Source organism: Pseudorca crassidens, chromosome 4, assembly GCF_039906515.1.
Source record: "Pseudorca crassidens isolate mPseCra1 chromosome 4, mPseCra1.hap1, whole genome shotgun sequence".
Taxonomy (NCBI): Eukaryota; Metazoa; Chordata; class Mammalia; order Artiodactyla; family Delphinidae; genus Pseudorca; species Pseudorca crassidens.
The window spans coordinates 26,818,527-26,838,925 of record NC_090299.1 but is presented as its reverse complement, the minus strand read 5'-3'; the positions used below and the strand labels follow the sequence as shown (position 1 = coordinate 26,838,925).

The window sequence follows — 20,399 nt, the reverse complement described above, 5'->3', positions numbered from 1 at the left end:
TAATACTCATCTCATTCTGACCAATTTCCCTTGACGAGACTGACAAGATAAAACAGCAGATCTTACTACTGCTCAAGAATATGCAGCAGCATCTGCTCTCATTGTAATTCCATGCTTTCTAGCTAATTCTCATCTTCAGCAACTTTCATTGCAAAGTCTATCATTATCCAATCCATGCTTCCAGAATCATTGAATGGAAACTGCAAGAGCAGATCAGGTTTAGTGAAGTGGAAAAAAGAGAGGCCAATTCACGAAATATGTCATAGAACCCAGTCACACCACACATTGTTCAAAATAACTAGAGCATCTACAATCAACAGTAAATTAGGGAACTAGTGAAAAAAGTTAATGGAACAAATAACGTATCTATAGTTAAGGAATGTTTCTAATTTGGAAAATGATGGGAAATTAATAGACTCTCTTGATAAGTCAACTGTATAATGCATTTGTCTACAGCATTGTAGATCCAAAGGTCAGGGCTCGATGTAATATATGTGCCTATATGCCTAACTTTGATGATCTGATGATTATTATAGCCTTCTGAGATGTCAGACCATGGATTGAAAAGGCAGAGCAGTAGTCAGTCTGGATAAATTTATAATGGGTTATCACAACTTGCAAGACATACTTAAGGTTTGGAGGAAAATAACCTATTTTCACCACACACACACACACACACACACACACACTCACACACTCACAAAATGATGTGAATTCCTGTAACTCTTCTCATGTCCCCATGCATTTGACAAGAGAACAGTGACAAGACTCCTAGGACCAGGAGTCGTTTCTGTGATTAGTTACTACATTTTTCAAAACTTAATTTGGGAGGGTGAAAATATCTTATCAGACCAAAAATTCTTCAATGAGTTTTCATGGCTAATGCTTTTTATTAAAGTGATATACCTCACACTGGCACTATATAACCGCTTTAGCTCTGGGATATTCTGATCTAAATTCAGCTTAGAAAACTGATTTAAAAGTATGTGGACCAAAAAGGTTGCCTACCATTTCAGTAAAGTACAAGAATGTTGTTGCCATCAAGCCATCAGCCACTGCAGCCACCCCTGACGGTGCACCCTGAGGGGAAGTCAGGATGGAAAAAACCAGGATACTGGCCCTAGATAGTTAAGATGCATATCAAAGGAATAATTTCAATGAGCCCAGACTCTTGCATCTTCCCACACATACAAAGCACTAAATTCACTAACTTGGGATGTCTGTTTTCGTGTGTGTGTGTGTGTGTGTGTGTGTGTGTGTGAGATTAGCAGTAATCTTTTGATGTTCCACTAATTTTTTTTTTTCCAGCAAAAACTTCTACATACCCTGGCTCTTCCCTTACCTCTTTGGGACACTTCCTCAGAGCTATCTGAGAGGCTGCCTCCCAGGCTATAGTCCTCAGTAAAGTCCTCGAACAAAACATAACTCTCAACTTTTAGATTGTGTAGTATTTTTTCCTGTTGACAAGTACTCGTTGGAATATCTTGGCCAAATTTTACAAGACCAGTAAATTTATTCTTGTTTTAATCAATGTGAGTATAGAAAGAATTACAATTATGAACTATATATTTCAGAACTAACAACATATTACTGTTGCTTTCATTTATTCTAGGATATATTATAAATGTAAATTATCATAAAGTGTAACATAGTAGATACATATTTGTGAGTATGAAATACTTTTTTCCATTATTTGTTGAATATAAAAGATGAACATTCATCAAAGACACCATTCAGGTTATCTGATGAGTAATTAACAGTCCACACTTAGAAACTTGAAGTTCCAGGGGGACAGACCACTTAGAACGCCTATAAGTGTTATCTTTAGCACTTGCATAGGCAGATTATACAATACATCACAAACCACTGAAGAGGAAATTCTTCAATAATTCACAACACTGCTCATGTTAGAAAATTCTAGTACAGACTAAAAGGACCTTACCAACTCAGACACAGGCGCTTACACATTCATCCCAAACAAACGTTGTTTGTTTATCCAAACAAGCAGGCACCACACTTCATTTTTATTAACTGTTCATATATTTAAATAGCGTTAGTAAATTCCATCTTAGTCTAATCTTTTTTTACTTATAAAGGTTATAAATGAAGAACTTCTATTTCCTGAAGAGAGATTTAAAAACACAATCTCATATGCTCATACCGTTTCTACACTGGTCACAGTACCTCTAAAAAAATCACTGGGGTCTCTTTAAATAAGCTCTTTTCTGTCATTAGAGACTGTTAAGCTTTTCAGAGGTAATTCTCTATTCTTCAGCAGTATCTTTACATTTTTGTTCACCGTAACTCTATACAATGTAATAGTATACAATTTTTTAAAATTAGAATACTATAATTCTCAGTAAACTAGCTAAGTAGAGAGTAAAAATACTCTGTACTCAAAATAGACACCACCACAGCAAGTTATTTTCCCCAATTGAAAACATTCTCTAGCTCAAATTGAAAACAAATGACATTCTGGAGCAGAATTTCTTTATTTTCTTTCTTTTAAAATCTGAAAACACATAGTGATGATGGGTTTTTGTCTATTACTCAAACGTTCCCTAAAATCCCAAATTCTCTCCTTAACGTTTGCCATCCGTGTTGTGCTGGATAGACATAGTGTAAATCACATGTAGTGATGTTAATGAAGAAACCAATAATCCTGTAATGAATTACTTCAAAAACAAACAAATAATAGGTCTTTCTTAAGCTGTTAACTTCTGTCAAGATGGTTAGTTTCCCTCTGAGGAAACACTGAACTGGCTAATCACGGTCTCCAAGAAGGACATTTTATGTTATGGTTCTTGAGATAGTTTGCTTGAGAATTTGGCATAGATACACTCCTTTAAAAATATGTATTTTACTTTTGTCGAAAACAATCAGTCTACATACTTCTCTTTTATTCTCATCAGGGATAATCAAGACACACTCAAAATAAGCCAATTTTTCAAAACACGTGAAAACATCCAGGGATAAAAGGATCAGTTTAAATGAGGAAAGACTGAGTCATTACTTAAAATGTTATGTTTAATTAAAAACAAAATATGTCTCTAAACTCAAAAATTTTAAGAGTTCAAACAAAATTAACTTAATGCAAAAACCTCATAATTAATTTATTAAGTGCCTACTACATGATATCATGGAAGCAAAAAAACAGTGAATTAAAATAATCTAATTGTTTAAAATTCATGACAAATTAAAATAATACTGTTACCTTAATAAAAGCTTTTTAAAAATATTGGCTTTTGTTTTAAACCAAATATGAATTTACTTTCTGTACTTGGGCAGCTTCTTTGTTTGCTTATGTAAGTAGATTGGCTGGATTGTGGGTTAAGATTGTGGGTCTTAACGTTTACAGATGTTTACCCACTTATCAAAATAAACGGCTTAGAAAATAGAAACACTGATGCTACAATAAAAATCACAGGTCCCTTTAGATTTACGGACTCTTTTAGTAGTGAACCTCTGTGCTTATATCATGTACTCATAGGAAAGAATGGCCAGAATTAATATAATTAATTTTGCTGACTATCATGGGCCAGGCATTTAACAAATATTACTCTAGTTAACATGACTACGTTTTGTTATTGTTATTATTGTTAGGTTTGAACCATACGAAATCTTTACTTCTGAAGGTAAAAAATGGTTAAGTATTGAGACATCATTATCTCCACTGTACACAATATGACTCAGAGAGGTTTACATGGGCAGCTGGATCGCTTAGCTCATAAAAGGCTGGGCTGTAATTCAAACCTACTATCTTTGACACCAAAACACATCCTCCATCCAAACAGGAAAGAGGATCCTGTGACTTACTTTTGAAATTTTCATTTTCTATGTTTTTAGTTTCTCAATTATGGGGTGGGGGCAGGGAACATGTGGACAAAACCTATGGAGATAAAAAGTTGAGATGTGATCATAACTTTTAGAGAATTCTAGTCTTTTTAGTGACTACTAGGACATGGCATGGTTGATTTCTATCTTATTTCCTTCCTCCATCAATTAAATACTTATTATTCCTACTCTTGCCAAACACTGGTCTAGATACTGTGGATATAAGTGTGGACAAACCAGTCAAAAATCTCTGTCCTGAAGAAATTTATATCCTAGTAGGGGGAGAGAGACCGTAAGCAAATAAGTAAAATACATATTCCAGATAATGATAAATACTAGGAGAAAAGGAAAGCAGAGAAGGAGAATGGGAGCACTGGATTTGGAGGGAAACAATTTAAAACAGGGTCATCAAGGAAGATCTGAGAGGGTAACATTTGATCAGAGACCAAAAAAGAGAAGAGGCAGCAAGCACATGGAATCTGTATCAGGACATATTAGGCAGGGAATGGCAACTGTAAAGGCCCCGAGGCAGCAACCAGCTTGATACATATCAGGACAGTGTTCCTGAGACATCTATAGCAGATGAAGTCAGACAGTAAAGGGAGGTATAGCTGGAGGAGGTCCTGATCACTGAGGGCCTTATAATCCATTCTAAAGACATTGGCGGCCAATGGAAACAAGACATAATCTGATATACTTTAAAAGCATTACTCTGACTACTGTGTCGTGAACAGACCATAAACAGGTAATACCAAAGCAGGGAGACTGGCTAAGAAGTCATGTCAATAATGCAGGCTAATGATGCTTTTGTGGACCAGGGTGACGGAAATGGAGTCAGTGAGCAGTAGTCAATTAAAAAAAAAATTGAGTGTACTTTGAGGGGAGAACCCGTAGGATTTCCTGGTAGACTGGGTATATAAGGAAAACTGAGGAGACAAAAAAAAAGCAATACCTATAACTAAATCTGTCTTTTTGTACCAAATATGATGCTACTTTTCATATGATGGACGGGCACATTTTGCTTAACAGCACTGACCAAGGGAAAAATGTTACACTATTACATATCAAAAGAAACAAAGAAAAAATAGACTACCTGATTCACTAAGTGTTAAGGATAAACATTCATGTACCTTGGAAGAAACTTTCTTTAACATAGAGTAAAATTTTAATGCAAAAACCCATTCATTGGGGAAATGGACCAGCAGATATAATTTCATTAAAGAATGTACTACATGACTGAGAACTCCTTGAGCAAGGGTTTTTTGGCCTCAGCCTAGTCTATCATATCTAGTACATAGTAGGTGTTCAATGGTCTTTTGAAAAAAACTAATTGAATCCGAATTTTCCAAATAGAGGTCTCTCTGTTAGGAATTACATGTGTTACATGCATCTGAAATTTTCTGTATTCGCTCACATGACTATTTGTAGCTATGTCCTTATGTTTGTTTTTCAATGAATATATTATTCTTGTTTTAGAATTATCTGGATACAAGCCAGAAACAAAGAAGGTACACTATCATGCAGAATCATCTTTATCTTTTCTAGACTTACTCACGAGGGCAAGAAGTGTGGCTATCGCCTCCGTAGAGCACCTTACACTGTAGGTGCCCACAGAACATTTGTTGCACTAAATTGAATAATGAAAATACCATTCCAAATGCAAATAAATAAAAACCCTTTACTTCTAGATAGTCTCTTCTATAAAGCGCCTTCATTCATGTGTTTGTTGGTTGCTTTCATTTGTTTTGTTTTGATTTCAGACTTTGTTTTAACCTGGGGTTGGTAAGAGTTCTCATAATTGGTCAGCAGGGCTAAACAAGCCTGAGGCTATCACTGACAAATTTAAGATGCAAATCTCACAGAAGGCAAAGAGTAAAGAGAAAAACAGAGTGAGTGCGGAGGGTAAAATAAAGGAATGTGAAAAAAAAAGAGAAAATGAAGTAATTTTACATCGGTGGTAGAAGGGAATGAATTCTGCATCAGTCCTATAAGTCACGTATCTTGATCTAAATGTTAAAAGATCAACAGGTAGACACACACATGCAGACAAGAATTTTTCTAAATAAACCTTTTTAAAAATCAAAGTTTGGATTAGAAACCTAAAAGAAGTTACTGTACACTGCCCTACAGGTCTTCTAAGACGCTTTCAATCTAATGGAATGACATAATCATCAAAAGTCCTTAAATACAATATCCAGGAGTTTCTTAATTTGCAGATTCCCTTGAAGTAAGAAATGCATGCAAGGCCAGGTGCTGAGTTACAGGCTGCTTCAGGTGGAAGGGGACTGGCATCAGGTGCTCCTCTGCCCCAGGGAAGCCTCCACAGAAACGATGGTTGGCACTAAACAGCAGAATTTGAGTATTTAGTCATCACACTGTCCACTACTGTCCAGATTTACAAAAGACACTGCTGTCCACTACTGTGCTCTGTGTCCAGATCACAAAAAGCTCACTAATCAAGTGATTCTGCAGATTAGCTGAGACCATGACATCCAGGTGTCATCATATACCTGCCTCCAGTCAAGAGATAAGGCTGTCAATACCTGTGTCCTTAAACTGGGCCTTAAGCAAACATTCTACGCACATTACCATCACCTACGTGTCAGCAAAAGGAAAAAGTATAAACGAGCATGAAGTCCCCACATACAGCCAGTCTCACATTTCTGCAATACATTTCTGCTTGCGGTACAGAGCTCCACTGGCCTAGAGCTGTAAGAAAGATGAAATGCAGCACGAGATCCAAGCAGCTGCTGAATGCTGAGCTGAAGTGAGATGCCGGAAGCAGGATGAGTGACAGAGATCACTTAAGGGCACACAGGAGCCCAACGTCGACAGGGGCTGCACAGCTCTGGCATCCTGTGAAAAAGCAGTAGATGGACCAAACTGATGCGCACGCATCAGGAAGAAGTAGCTGACTCTAAGCAATGGTGCTGGGCAGGCTAGGAGGTGGAGAGACATTGTGGCACGCAGCAGCAGGCCCTGCAAACCGTTGCTATAGCCACAAACCAGAGGACAGTCTTCACGTGTACACAGTGTCAAAAGGACCACTTTAGGTACACCCACACCCCCTGAGAGCAGTACTGCCATACTGCCATCCAGTCATGAAAGGCCACTAATGCCAGCTGTTTTGACAACACCTGGAATTAATGAATTACTAGACATATATTCAAAATGGAATGATTATTTCATTAACTTTGGACTGAAAAAAAAATCACATTTTGAAAACACCATAAATTCTAATAGAAAAACTTTTTTTTTTAAGTGTATAATGGCCTGTTATTATCACAGTGCTTCTATGGTAATAACTATGCTTCATTAAGATGCTTATTTGTTTTTAAACTATTAGTATCTCTCTGTTACACTGAATTTATTGATGTAGCGTTAGAGATAATATTTGGGTTGAGTACAGGACAAAATTAGGAAGCTGTTCACAAGGTCAATACTAGGAAGTCAATACGTCGCCTTGGAGAAAGAAAACACAGGACCAGCAGCTTTTTACAAAGAAGAGTTGTGAAACAACACAAAGTCCCTTAGGGTGACTGTGAGTTGGGGCAGAAAAATGTTGTGGTTATAACTCAATGCTGAAGGTTTTTAAGAAAAAGAAAATAAAAGGACGTTTAGATATGAAATACACTTACCTCGGGTCTGACTTTTTCAGTAAGTTTTCCAGATATTTATTGAATTAAATGGGAGAAATGGCTTAAATGATAGCACAAAAGATAGATATAAAGCACACGGAAGAATGTTTTGCCTGAGGTGTTGAAAGCTCTTGAATAAAACTAGTTCACAAAGAGAAGACGTGGAGCTCAGGCAAACAGTAGACATTTAGTAAACATTCCCTGAATGAATGAAGAAGCTGAGATAGTTTAGATACAAAGCAAGAGTGACCGGGGACCGGGGCCTCTTGAAAGCCAAAGGCCATTCTGAATGGAAACTAATACGCAGAGTTCAAGGAAAACGGGTCTTTCCCAAATCCCCGCTCTCTAGGTTCCACTGAATGGAAAGGACCGTCAATCTACTACAACTTCTGCTTTCTTCCTCCTCTGACAGCTGCTAGTCTTTCTACCTTTTTCCTCCAGAAGAGGCCAGGAAAGGGTACCCTGTTGTTGGTTCCTCGTTTCTTCCTCCGGTCAGGTCACCATGATGTTTTAATTCCCCCTCCCCATGTCTCTTTACAGTGGAGGGGAGGTAGACCTGTCCCTGCCAGGCTGGTCCTCAGGGATGGGACGGAATGTGCACCACACTGGCAGGGGAAGCATGCGATATGGTGTTCAAGGGATGCGTACACCACCGCGAAACGATGCCAGTCGAGGTGCTGGTGTTGGGGGGGCGCCCAGCAGGAAGGAATGGAGCGTGTGGCTGCACGGAGGAGTGCACTATGGGAATATGCCTTTAAGAGTATGTTAAAAGTTGTGGTGTTTCATCCTGATAACAAGGCTGTATATAGAAAGGATAGAGTTGGAAAGTGTGTGTGTCAAAGAAAAGACATGCAGTTTTGTGGATAAGATATAGTTTTGTAGTGAGGGTATGGTTTTGGTCAGGGGATATAATTGATTGGTCTTTGTGAGTTCCTAGATGTTGGATATATGTGTAACTTTGGGTTCTAACAGAGCTGGACAGAAAACACATTCCCTACCAGGCTATTCAGAGCTATGGCAAACTCTGAGGTAAAGAGAAAAGAGTACAGTCATTCAAATGTATAAATATATGAGGGTCTTTCTGAAAGACAGTGCACTAATAAACGGAGAGATTCCCACACAAGCCTATCACCACCATAATAAATATATCAGAAACATTTATGACCGTTTTATGTGCCACCTGTCTTACAGTAAGAATGATGGCCTGGGTGATCTTTCAAAGGATCTTCAAGTCTTAAAGTTTTCTGATATCATTCAATATTAAAAAGGTTAACCACCAAAAGACCGCATGGGTCTTAAAAAGAACACAAATGAGGCCTAATATATATATGCCTCTGTGGCCACATCCACCCTAGGAAAATAAAGCAGACACTTGAAAAATTTATGCATTGAGTTTAAGGAAAGGAACCAAGGCACTTTGGGCTCACTTATCAACTGGACATTTCTTTTGATTTCAATATTATGCTTAATTTCTCTAACATTTGGTGTGTGTAGACTCAGCATAACTATAGAGACAAATACTGTCTCAATTTGGGAAATCCCAGCGGTGAGATGAAACCCATATCATTGTGATTTCAAGAGAAGAGCTGTTTTCTGAGAAGTACTGATATAATTTCATTTCACCAAATTAATATAAGCTATAAGGCGAGACTGTCAGGGACTCTGTTTATATATTGACATTTACACACATTCACAGCAATCACCCTAAGCCAATATGTAGTATAGTGAAGAGTCCAATTCAGGTGAGAAAGACCACTTATTAAAACCCTGCTTGTAATCACCTAAGAATAAACATATTCCTCAGAGGATGACTTGCATACAGTGAGGTGTTAGTATTCTCCTAATTTTATTCAGTTATTTAAAGGTTCAGTCTCACCAGTGAATAATGCACAGGTTATTTCTTCTTTTTGATTCCCCTTCAGGAGAAGAATGTAAAAAGTCATATAAACATTTTGTTTGGGTGAAAGAGCTAATGAGTCCAAAATACTTGTAAAGATGATGCTTTCTGAATCACTGGGAAAGCTAAATGGCACATCTGCTTATTTGGTTAAAAAAAATCTCTTTATCTAATAAGACTGGCATCAGTGATTCATAAAATTTCTTCAGTTCAAATTTTAGCTCAGAGGCAAGAGGGAGATGAATAGACCTACTAGGGCTTCCCTGGTGGCGCAGTGGTTGGGAATCCGCCTGCCAATGCAGGGGACACGGGTTCAAGCCCTGGTCCGGGAAGATCCCACATGCCACGGAGCAGCTGGGCCCGTGCACCACAACTACTGAGCCTGCGCTCCAGGGCCCGCGAGCCACAACTACTGAGCCCACGTGCCACAACTACTGAAGCCTTCACGCCTAGAGCCCATGCTCCACAACAGGAGAAGCCACCGCAATGAGAAGCCTGCGCACCACGACAAAGAGTAGCCCCTGCTCGCCGCATCTAGAGAAAAGCCCACATACAGCAACGAAGACACAACACAGCCAAAAATAAAATAAATTAAAAAAAATAGAGCTACTAAATAAAATCCTCGACACAGCTATCCACCTTTCCACTGTAAATAATGACTGACTACTTCTAGCAAAGTTAGATCAGTGCGCTAGTAATCTAAATAGAGACTACAATTTAAGTGTCAGCTGTTCTGTACGACCAAAGAGGAAGAAGTCAGCAGAGGTGACTAGCAACTTGTGGTCTACAGTCATTTTTATTTATTTATTTTTTCTTTTTTTTTTTTTTTGCGGTACGCGGGCCTTTCACCGCCGTGGAGCACAGGCTCCGGACGCGCAGGCCCAGCAGCCACGGCTCACGGGCCCAGCCGCTCCGCGGCATGTGGGATCCTCCCGGACCGGGGCACGAACCCGTGTCCCCTGCATCGGCAGGCGGACTCCCAACCACTGCGCCACCAGGGAAGCCCCATTTTCATTTCTTAAATAGCCTATATGTCTCCTTGACCTGAGAATTTCCAGGTTCTTTATTCTATAACATGAATATAATTTTTCAAAATTATATCTTACCAATGCTACCTACAGAATTAAAGCCTATGGGGATACTATTAGGTAATAATCTTTCCAGATAATGTTTAATTATCTGATGGATCATTTCTCTGAATTTGTTTTATACTTCTTTTCCCTTAATACTTCTGTTTTAAATATCCCTGTTTTACCATTCTTTTTCTGGAATGGCTTCTAGACAAGTGGCCTGTAGGAATTGTAGTTACCTATACTAAATTAAAAAAATAAGAATACAAAACTGCATAAACAATTGCAGCAAAATTAACACTTCTAAAACAGCCCTGAGTGAGAGAGGGGCATGGACTTATATACACTACCGAATGTAAAATAGATAGCTAGTGGGAAGCAGCCTCATAGCATAGGGAGATCAGCTCGGTGCTTTGTGACCACCTAGAGGGGTGGGATAGGGAGGGTGGGAGGGAGACACAAGAGGGAGGGGATATGGGGATATATGTACAGCTGATTCAATTTGTTATAAAGCAGAAACTAACACACCATTGTAAAGCAATTATACTCCAATTGCTTTTTAACAAAGATGTTAAAAAAAAAAAAAAAAAAACAGCCCTGAGACCAAAAAGAAGAAAACTGACTGCAAATGTGTGTTTAGTATGTATGTGCAGAGGCACTGAGAAGATGCTGATAGAACTGCTGGCAATGACTCATATATGGAGCTAAGGGAACCTGGACAAATGAACTGAATGGAGATCAAGAATATATTAGAAAAGTGCATGAAAATCTAGGTTTAAAAGGCTGACAAATGCAGAATTTCATTGAAACCCAACTGAGACTACTGAAAGTTTCAAAAAATGGTTATTCTCATGCTCTGTTCTTGAATATAAGTTGTTTTCTAGACATACATATACCTTTTGTATTACCTTTTGACTGATATATTTAGAATTTGATATTATGATCCCAAACATTCATTACTAGTTTAAAATCACAATGTCCTTGAATATACCACATGTTGTCTATAGTTTAAAGACAGAGAAAATATAATGTGAAGAAAAAATGGACAAAATCAGTACATATAATTAAAATAATAATGTAATTATAAAAAGAAAAGTAATTTTGTGTCTCAGAATAGACCTAGTTCCTAAACTTATTAGTTATTTGAAACAAATACTTTTCTTCCGAGATATATGTAACTCTGAGTTGGGATTTTCTATTTCGGGTTTAATCGTACCTTTCACATCTTCATCCTCAATTGTTGTATTTGAACTCTCAGTTGACTCCTGTTGAGAAGAAAATATATTTAAAGTTGCAAACAATGAATAGCTTGACTTTTGTTTTTCTCAAAAAATTGGCAAGTGATATACGTATCATGCAAAATTCTTCAGCAGGCTGTGCGCATATGCCGACATGCAAATGTACAAATATGTTACGTGGTTTTGACAGAAATAAAATGTCAAATGCTGCAAACATTTCAAAAAGGGAGTACTCTGGTTGCCTAATCCCCGAAGCACGATAAATCAAGGTGATTTGTACAAGTAGTCAAAGTATGCAACTTATTTTAAGAGCTGTGTAAGGATGTGTTGTGTTACAGTGCCCCATAAGGTGTGCTTTCTCTAAGTATTGATGAGACGTTGAATATACTAGCCTAATGAATTTGAACCTTAAAAAACAACATTTTTTATTCCCAATTAATTAGTAATTAGTCCTTTCTTTGTGTGAGGCACTATATCAAGCAGTAAATTTGTAGGCTATTTATCAGCCTGACTTCTCTGTAGAGAGAAAAAGCATTTCATTGAATCATTTGACGAAGAAGCTGAGATATGGTGAAAGTACTTTCAAGAAGAATTTCCATGTTTGTGATCAGCACAATGGAATTATATGAATAATTTACTTTCAAGGAAAAAGCAGAGTTTTTTCATTCATTTCTAAATTAGAAACTGGCTTTATTGGTAAGAAACTTGCTCCCATAATGAAAAGACAAAGCTATTTCTCTGTAAAACTACAAATGAAGTTGCAGATTAACAAGCACAGTTAAAAGGACACTGTAACTGCCAGTATTAAGACACGTTCCTTAAAATGGTTGACAAATTTTTCCATTAATAATGTATTAATAAAATATTTCTAGCAAAGAAATTTAGTAATGTTCATAAGAAAGACACAATTTTCTACTTGGAATGATTAAAGGCTACTGCCAAAAAAAATTGGAAACTTCTAATCAATAGCTATGTGTTCAGCAATGAAAACAAATTTTGGAAAACGATGCAAACATTAGTCAGTGTACTTTCAGAGATTCAATATTCAAAAAAGTGATCAAATTTATACAACTAAATATATAATATTTATATTAAATATATAATATTTAATCCAAAGGGACAGACTAATTAAAGATATATCCAGAGTCTCCACAACATAAAACCAAAGCAGAGTCTTCATGCGTTTCTTAATGTGACCTAGTATTCAAATTTAAACTCAAGATGAGGATAAACCCATGCACTGTAAAAATAATGCATGTAAGCAGGAAATATCATGCAACAACTCTTACAAATGACATAGCTAGAATTATCGAAGTGTCCACTCCAGCTGCTATGCTTGGTCTTTCACTTGCTAACGATATTGGAAATAATTGTTCACATGTGTGATGCTCCTGACTACCTCGAGTCTTGTAGGGACTTAGAACATTGTAAGTGTCACGACTGTAAAATACATCTCATATTAAGGAACATAACACTTCATGTTTTTTTACTTTAGTAATTTTAATATTGACCAACTAAATGTTAGACCAGAGAAATGTGTTTTCTAAGACTTTAACACTGTAGATAAGAGTAAGGAAAAGTAAGACCCATGACTATACTTAAAATTTGAGAAAAGTCTGATGAAGTATTTTTCCCTCCCCTTAGAGATATAATAATGGATGAGAAATAACAAAGCAGAAAGATGGAATACGTTCAGGAACTGCCTCCTTTCACCCTACGGACATGTATACAAGTACTGTTATTTAGTTAACATGCTATGCAAACAATTTACAATGGATAGGAAACATCATAGTCTTCTTTCAGGATAAGCAGTTACATGTCTGTTACTGAAATGCATATAATTAAACAAAAACAAACATACTTCACAAGAAGTGAAACTCCCTGATTATCCTCAAATCCATGCCAAACAACAAAAACACCACAAACAACAGGGAATTAAAAGAAAACAAAAAGCACACTATGACAACAGAATGAATAAAATTCAAAAGCAACATTAAATTTAAACAAATAACTATGAACTCAAGTTGATTTTTTTGAAGATAGTGGAATGATATAGCAAGAAATTCTAAAATTTCATGCAGAACACATCTAAAGTACAATGCAGACAGGCATGGGGGGAAAAACCAGATGGAATTGCTTAAGATACACAGTCATCTCGACATACAGACTTGTTAACTGCACTTTTACTAACTAACTGCACCATTCATTTCTCTTTCACAATGTCATTCATTTTTGTTTTCAAAGAAATATGTGTATAGTTCCAGATAAATTAGGCCCAAAAGAAAGTATGGTAGAAAAGGGTAAGGGTTTTCTTTCCTAATTTGAGATTATGAATTAATTTTGCTTTGAATATTTGATGAGATGTGTAATCTTATTAAAGCAAGATGATGTTGATTCTTTCTGAATACCTTGTTTCCATCAGGGTTGTGGATTACAGTAGTTTGGGGCTCCTGAGTGAGAACAAAATGGAGAAAGAAACAGTTCGCATCGGTAAGTACATTCTTAACTAGTGCAGGGACAGAGCAGAGTGAGCCAGCTGACACAACTAAATAGTGACAAGAGCTTAAGCAATGTTAACTGCTGTCAGAGGTTGCAGCTGACAAGATCTCTGATGAAAGATCTCCCTGGTGAGTCCATGAGATACAGCACCTCAGTACCCAGCAGCAGCATGCACAAGACCTTATTCGTGATCAGCATACAGACAAGGCTTTGAAGTCTGGAGACCTAAAGAGGCACTTGCTGTTTCACAAAGTCCTATATCTTTAACAAACAGCCTGTTAATATCTGTCCCATAGAAAACTGGCCAAGGGCACTGGAGATTAGAACTTTCTGAGATGATCTCAAAGTCTTTGTGAAGATATTTTTCAGCTGTATTAATCTGAGAACAAATTATGGTGTCAGAATACACAGATAAATACCCTTGGAAAACCTAGAATCACTGGACAACGCTTAAAAAAGGGCTATCGTAAAGAATGTATTTCACAAGTCCATAAGAAATTCTGAGAAACATTGAAAAGGTTCTAGAACTAATCATATAAACACTGTAATTTGAGGCACATTGCTGTTAAATCCCATGTTAATTCATATATATATAAGAAATTTCTGTTTTATAGACTGATATGAAAGATTTGTTTGTAAAGTCATGTTTCCCCATGAAGAATATATTATTTTTCCTATTACTTTCTACTAGAAAATTGAAGAAATAGTCCCAAGCAGAAAATAACAGTCAAATAACTGATGTAAAAAACGATTCAGTGTCAATACATCAACGGCATGCTTGGCACTTTCATTATATGATGTCCTAGCAACTGGGAGTTACTGCAACCCATGGAGAATGCTCTTCAGTCATAAGCACTCTGCCCACTAGACTATCTCATCTCCACTACACTTTATGCTGAATACTTAGAAAGCATATTTACTGCCATCCTTCTTCCCTTCCCTGGCTGGAGGTATGATCAACACTGTCTTTTTTTGCTAGTAAGTAACCTGCTATCTTGATGTGTCCTTCCTTTAAATGTTTTTAAATTGAGCCTTCTGGTTAACTCTAGTGGGACAATCTCCCTAACATTTTCCACTCATCTGAAATTAACAGTACACAGGACAGTAAAAAACCATTAACATTTCTGAAACTCATAAATCAAAACATGGAATAATTTGGGGAAAACATTATGGAACTAAGAACACTGAATGCCAGTATTCAAACCTTGAATTTCAACATAATATGGTCTCAAAGTGTTAAACTGAGTTGTTAATAGTGTGAATTTGATAGAAATGGAAAAAACTGATTCCCATTGATAATTCAAAGCTCTGTGCTATGCAATTTCATCCTTTGGATTAAAGTGAAACAGTGATAATTTAATTTAAAACACAACAAACAAAAAGCTTTAAATTATCCAGTGCCTCTTTATCTCAGAAAGTGAGGTCTTACAAAGCCCTGCTGTCGTAATAAGAGAGAAACGGGAACTCTGAGTAAGGTCCACATTTACTTTTGTCTGGCAGTAATCCTCTTAGCTCTCCTTGATGTCAACAGTTGCGTCAGGAAAAGAAGAAACCACTGTTTGCATATCTAGAGCTATCATCAAAAGAAGAGCTAAGAGCAACCAAAGCGCATTCTACGGTATTTCTAAGGCAGCATGCAACACTTTTAACTGAAGACCACAGCTATCGTCAGTACAATGGTCAACAATGAAATGAGGTCATCTCATGTTAGAAACACACTGTTTGACAACTACCTTAACAAAAAGAAAAGAACTTTTCTCATATCTTAGAAAGCAAAAACAAGAACAAAATCCAAAAAAATAAAAATAAAAAATGTATGTATCTATATAGTGAAAGCAAATGAGAGAAACACCAAAAACAGTAAAGAACTTAAGAAGGGTTACAAAGAGTCCAGGTATACCAGCGCCGGGGTAGGAATATTTTCTTTGGGGCTGGTTACCACGTTGGCTTTGTTGTTTATCTGTAGGTATGCAGAAAATAGAAACAGAGATGCCTTAAACCCCTCGGTAGCCAATGTCTCTATACACAGCATGTCTATGTGGAGATACAGACATGAAAATAAAGAGCCACTGAAGATGAATGTGAAAGACACGGTGATGACTGACAGGAATGACGATCAATTCTAGTCTCCGATGGTCACACCCGGGCTAGGACTGTGTCTGTGATGGTGGAATGACAAAACGGACTTGGCTGCTTTGGCTGTGCCACCTTAGCAAACAGACAAAGAGCTGCTTCAACGGAGCTCAAATCAAGTGTCAGAGTATGAAATAAATGTAAACATTTTCATACTCTGCAGGTTGGATTCTGTTCCCCAGCTTCCAATTTTCACTGTTATGAATACATTCCTGTTTTCATTTGATCCTTGAGCCTGGAGTCACACATAGACTGTCTTTCTCTGGGCAGCCATCATCATTTTGTTTAGTAGGAATCAAATCAAAAACTTAGGTCTTCCGATGAAATGCAGGCTTTATAGTAAAATATCTTAACATGATAAGTCTGGGTCTCCTTTAAAAAATACATCTTCAATTATAAATGAGCAAATCGAACTCCTTACTATATTCTGGATGCAAAATGACTTTATTTTTCACAATTGTTTGAGAGGAAAACACTATGTATTCTATCAAATTACTGCTATTGTTGAAGACTATTTGGTAATACCATTCCCTTGCTTTAACATAATTGGTTTTGACCTTAAAGAAAGATCATTATCACTATGGAAGCCACTCTGAAAACAACTCAGAGGGTCAATAAGTATTGTAATGGCCCAGAGAAGACTTTGTTGACAAGTGGCAACTTGAAACTACAATTGAGTTTGGTTACTAAAGAATCAGAGACTGAAAAGTAATACTCAACATTCATTTAAACTCATGCATGACATTGTGATTATCAAACAAATATAAATTAACATTCATTTTCTTGCACTATATTATCTAGTTGTTTTCTTTACATATTATTATCTAAAAAATACATCCCATAATTTTAGTATAAATGTACTTAAGGACTTAAAGAGAAAAACATTCTGCATAAAATAAATGAATACCAAATGAATATTTATAAGCAATTACACAAATTTAATTGTTTAGACTTTCTAAGCATTCTTTTCTTTCATATTTTATACCTACAGATCACACTGAAACTGACACTGAGAGGAAGACAGAAGGTCCAAAAAATTAACTTGGGTACGTAATAATTTGCTTTTCTATTCATTCCTATTTGTGTGACTATTTGGTACCAGTATTATTTAAATACACTATAACACTGCGCTCAGTGACATGCAAGAAAAGAGAGAAAACTTGGTGCCCTTTACTGGAAAACTCTTTAAATATTAGACCATCAATCTATGTTTCGAGGATAGTTTAAAATTTTTCTTTAAATAGAAGTGTGCAGAATTTAACATAAAATTTGTGCAATAGCCAAAAAGATAAGCGATAATGGAGTTTATTAAAGAAGGGTCAAAATTCAGTATTCACTTTAGTACAGAATATATGAGAAAAGAGGAGGGACACACATGCAAATAATTTCCTATTCAGGAAGAGTGCTTGGCAAAACACAGCTGACTTCTTATCAAATGATCAGAAGTGTTTAAGATTAAAGCCCACAGGTATTTAATATAATCCATTTAGTTTGTATCAGTGATTGCAAAGAATGAAAGAGGAATATACTGAGATCTTTTCTGTTCTGAGATATGAGACTTGATTTTTTTCCTAGGTTGTGGTTGCCAAGAACTGCTTTATTTTAGTGGAAATGTCTCACGGGCATACCTACGCACACAAACATAACCGTATAAGCGCACACACATCAACACACACGTTCCCACACACGTTCACACCCAGATACACAGCATACACACACTGTCGTCTCTTCCAAATGAAGGCCATTCTGGCTGGATGAGCCATCCTTTATTGTTAGGCATGGCAAATATGAATTAAATGAATATGTCCCTCAACCACCACTTTTACTTGTGTTTAAATGTACAGTTAAAAACATTTTGGTTAAAGTTTAGCTTAATGATTTTTTTACTGTAGAAAATCTTTTGAAGGTATTTGTAATATTGATTAATTTAAAATAACAGGAGAATTTCTAGGTAAAAGGCTAGGAGGACTTCCTTTTAAAGAATCAGGTATCAAGTATGGGCTCAACCACAGCTGTCTTTTAAATATACAAGAGCTCTGGCACTTCTGTTTGTGAAATGTATTTATTTTATATTATGGAAGCAGAGTATTTTTATTTAAAAAATTAAATGAAACCAGATATTTAAATTATGCGCTGAACTATTCTTACGTTATAAGAATAATAAGAATAAGGCATGGGCAAGATATTCTTATTTTTCAGGTGTTGAGCTCATTCAGTTTTAAGGTTAATAAATATTTTTTCCAAAGGTGCTTAACTTGGATGAATCCTTGTAAGATCACTTTCACACAATTTATAAAACTCCATGGTGGATGCATTCTGGTTTATCTGAACTAAGAATCACTCCTATCTTAGTAATCATGATCACCATTTAAAAATAATCCTATAGTGTTCCTTCACTTTTCACAATAATTATAGACATTAATTATGTCATGGTTTCTTCAGTTTTAGGAGAAAACTGCACTTTTTTAATAGCATATGGATGACGGTATAAACTTTTTACATATTTCAAAAATTCCATTTCAAAGAAAAACAATAATATTTGAACATGGGCACTGTGTTTGATAGTTAATTAACATTAACCTGTAATGATCCTATACTTTCTCCACTTACACTAACTTAGGCAAATAAGACTGTTCTATTCCTAAGTATGAATTTTCACAGGAGGAGAAATCTGGCAGATAGAGATCCTCACCATCATCTGAACACTCGAACTGGACTTCCTTTTCTGAATTGACCAGTCAAAGAGAAAGGAAAAGAAACAAAATATGACCGGTTGAATTTTTAAAGTATCAAAGCATGGAGCACAGAATAATTTTGTCTTTAAAGGTGAACTATAAGTTGACTGGAAGAAAAAAGTTCTGGAAATGTTTCTTTCTATATAAGGATAGTAGTAAAAATAAATGTCTCAATAGAAACTGTGAGCTCTGTATCACCGAACAATACAGAAAAACACAAGGGAATAAAACATTTGGAAAATTTAAAATATCACATTTCCACCAATGTTACATTGGGAAAAAAGCAGACATCAACAGTCATTACTGAACTTTAAGTTGAATAAACTAAGCAGAAGGAAGAGAATATTACAGGTTGAGGACAGGAATTAATCAAAGGTAAATGCCAACCTAACGAGAATCACAAGTGCATGGTCACCATAGCTCTGGAAATTCCCAAATCACACACAGACAGGTGCTGAAGAAATGACTGGGCGTGAACATGAGAAGTGACAGATGATTTTCTAAGTTATATATTCAAAATGAACTGACAACTTGACTTTGGGTCAAGTTTAAATGTTAGAAAGTTAATTAATTCCCAAGAACGTTGAAGTGTTCATGAGGAATGTAGGTGTCTGCCAGTGGAAGAGAAAGAAAAGGATTAAAGAAATAAAACATCGAGGTAATACTCTGGAAAGATAACAAACACAATGCATGTATAAGGTTATATTCAATCAAAGGTAAATTCCTATGAAACAAAACAGGATCAGTAAAAAATAAGCTGTACTATTTTGTTTAGAAATCCAAGAAAGTCAAAATATTCTGCCATTATCTTTCTTGGAAAATTTTTCTAATTATTTGTTCAGGATATTCATGTTAAGTCTGCCTCAATACCTTATGATAGAAGAACAGGAACAATTAAGACCTTTATAAAAACTGCCCAAGCCGAGAAATATAGTCATTTGAATTTTGATTTCCTAGACTCAATGATTTGATTTTTTCCCCCCCATGGGCTTTAAATTTCAGCAGCCTTCAAGAACATAGCATAACTATTTGGAAAAGCATTTGGTTTTCAGGGATTTTCAGGTCACCATGACAGTTTGAGGATGTAGTAAAACAGAGAGGATTTAGACGTTCAGTTTCTATGGTAACTCCATATAAAGTCTTATTTTGTCATGATTATTTAATATATAATAAGTAGAAAAAATGCAGCTTTTCTTGGTATAAATATTAGTCATTCCTGTACATTAAATTATTTTATATTTCAACCTGCATCCTTTATCAGGAACTATAAAAAGTATAAGCTGCAATGACTTAGAACTTATATTTAACATTTAAAAATAATCCAGCATCTGAAAGTCAGAAATGAGTTTAGGAGC

The 20,399-nt window shown here is 36.2% G+C and overlaps 1 protein-coding gene across 29 annotated transcripts in view; it reads right to left on the bottom strand.

Moving 5' to 3' along the window:
* CAMK2D (calcium/calmodulin dependent protein kinase II delta) overlaps positions 1 to 20,399 on the bottom strand; it is a 287,936-nt gene that overhangs the window by 22,636 nt on the left and 244,901 nt on the right. For 9 of the 29 annotated variants that reach the window (XM_067735228.1, XM_067735221.1, XM_067735217.1 and 6 more), the window contains exons 14-17: positions 19,002 to 19,034; positions 16,077 to 16,136; positions 14,086 to 14,127; positions 11,656 to 11,704 (exon numbers count right to left, since the gene is read on the bottom strand). In XM_067735228.1, the coding sequence (XP_067591329.1) occupies positions 11,656 to 11,704; positions 14,086 to 14,127; positions 16,077 to 16,136; positions 19,002 to 19,034 (184 nt within the window). The remainder of the gene's footprint in view (positions 1 to 11,655; positions 11,705 to 14,085; positions 14,128 to 16,076; positions 16,137 to 19,001; positions 19,035 to 20,399) is intronic. The other 20 variants (XM_067735226.1, XM_067735240.1, XM_067735230.1 and 17 more) reach the window with 3 other exon arrangements.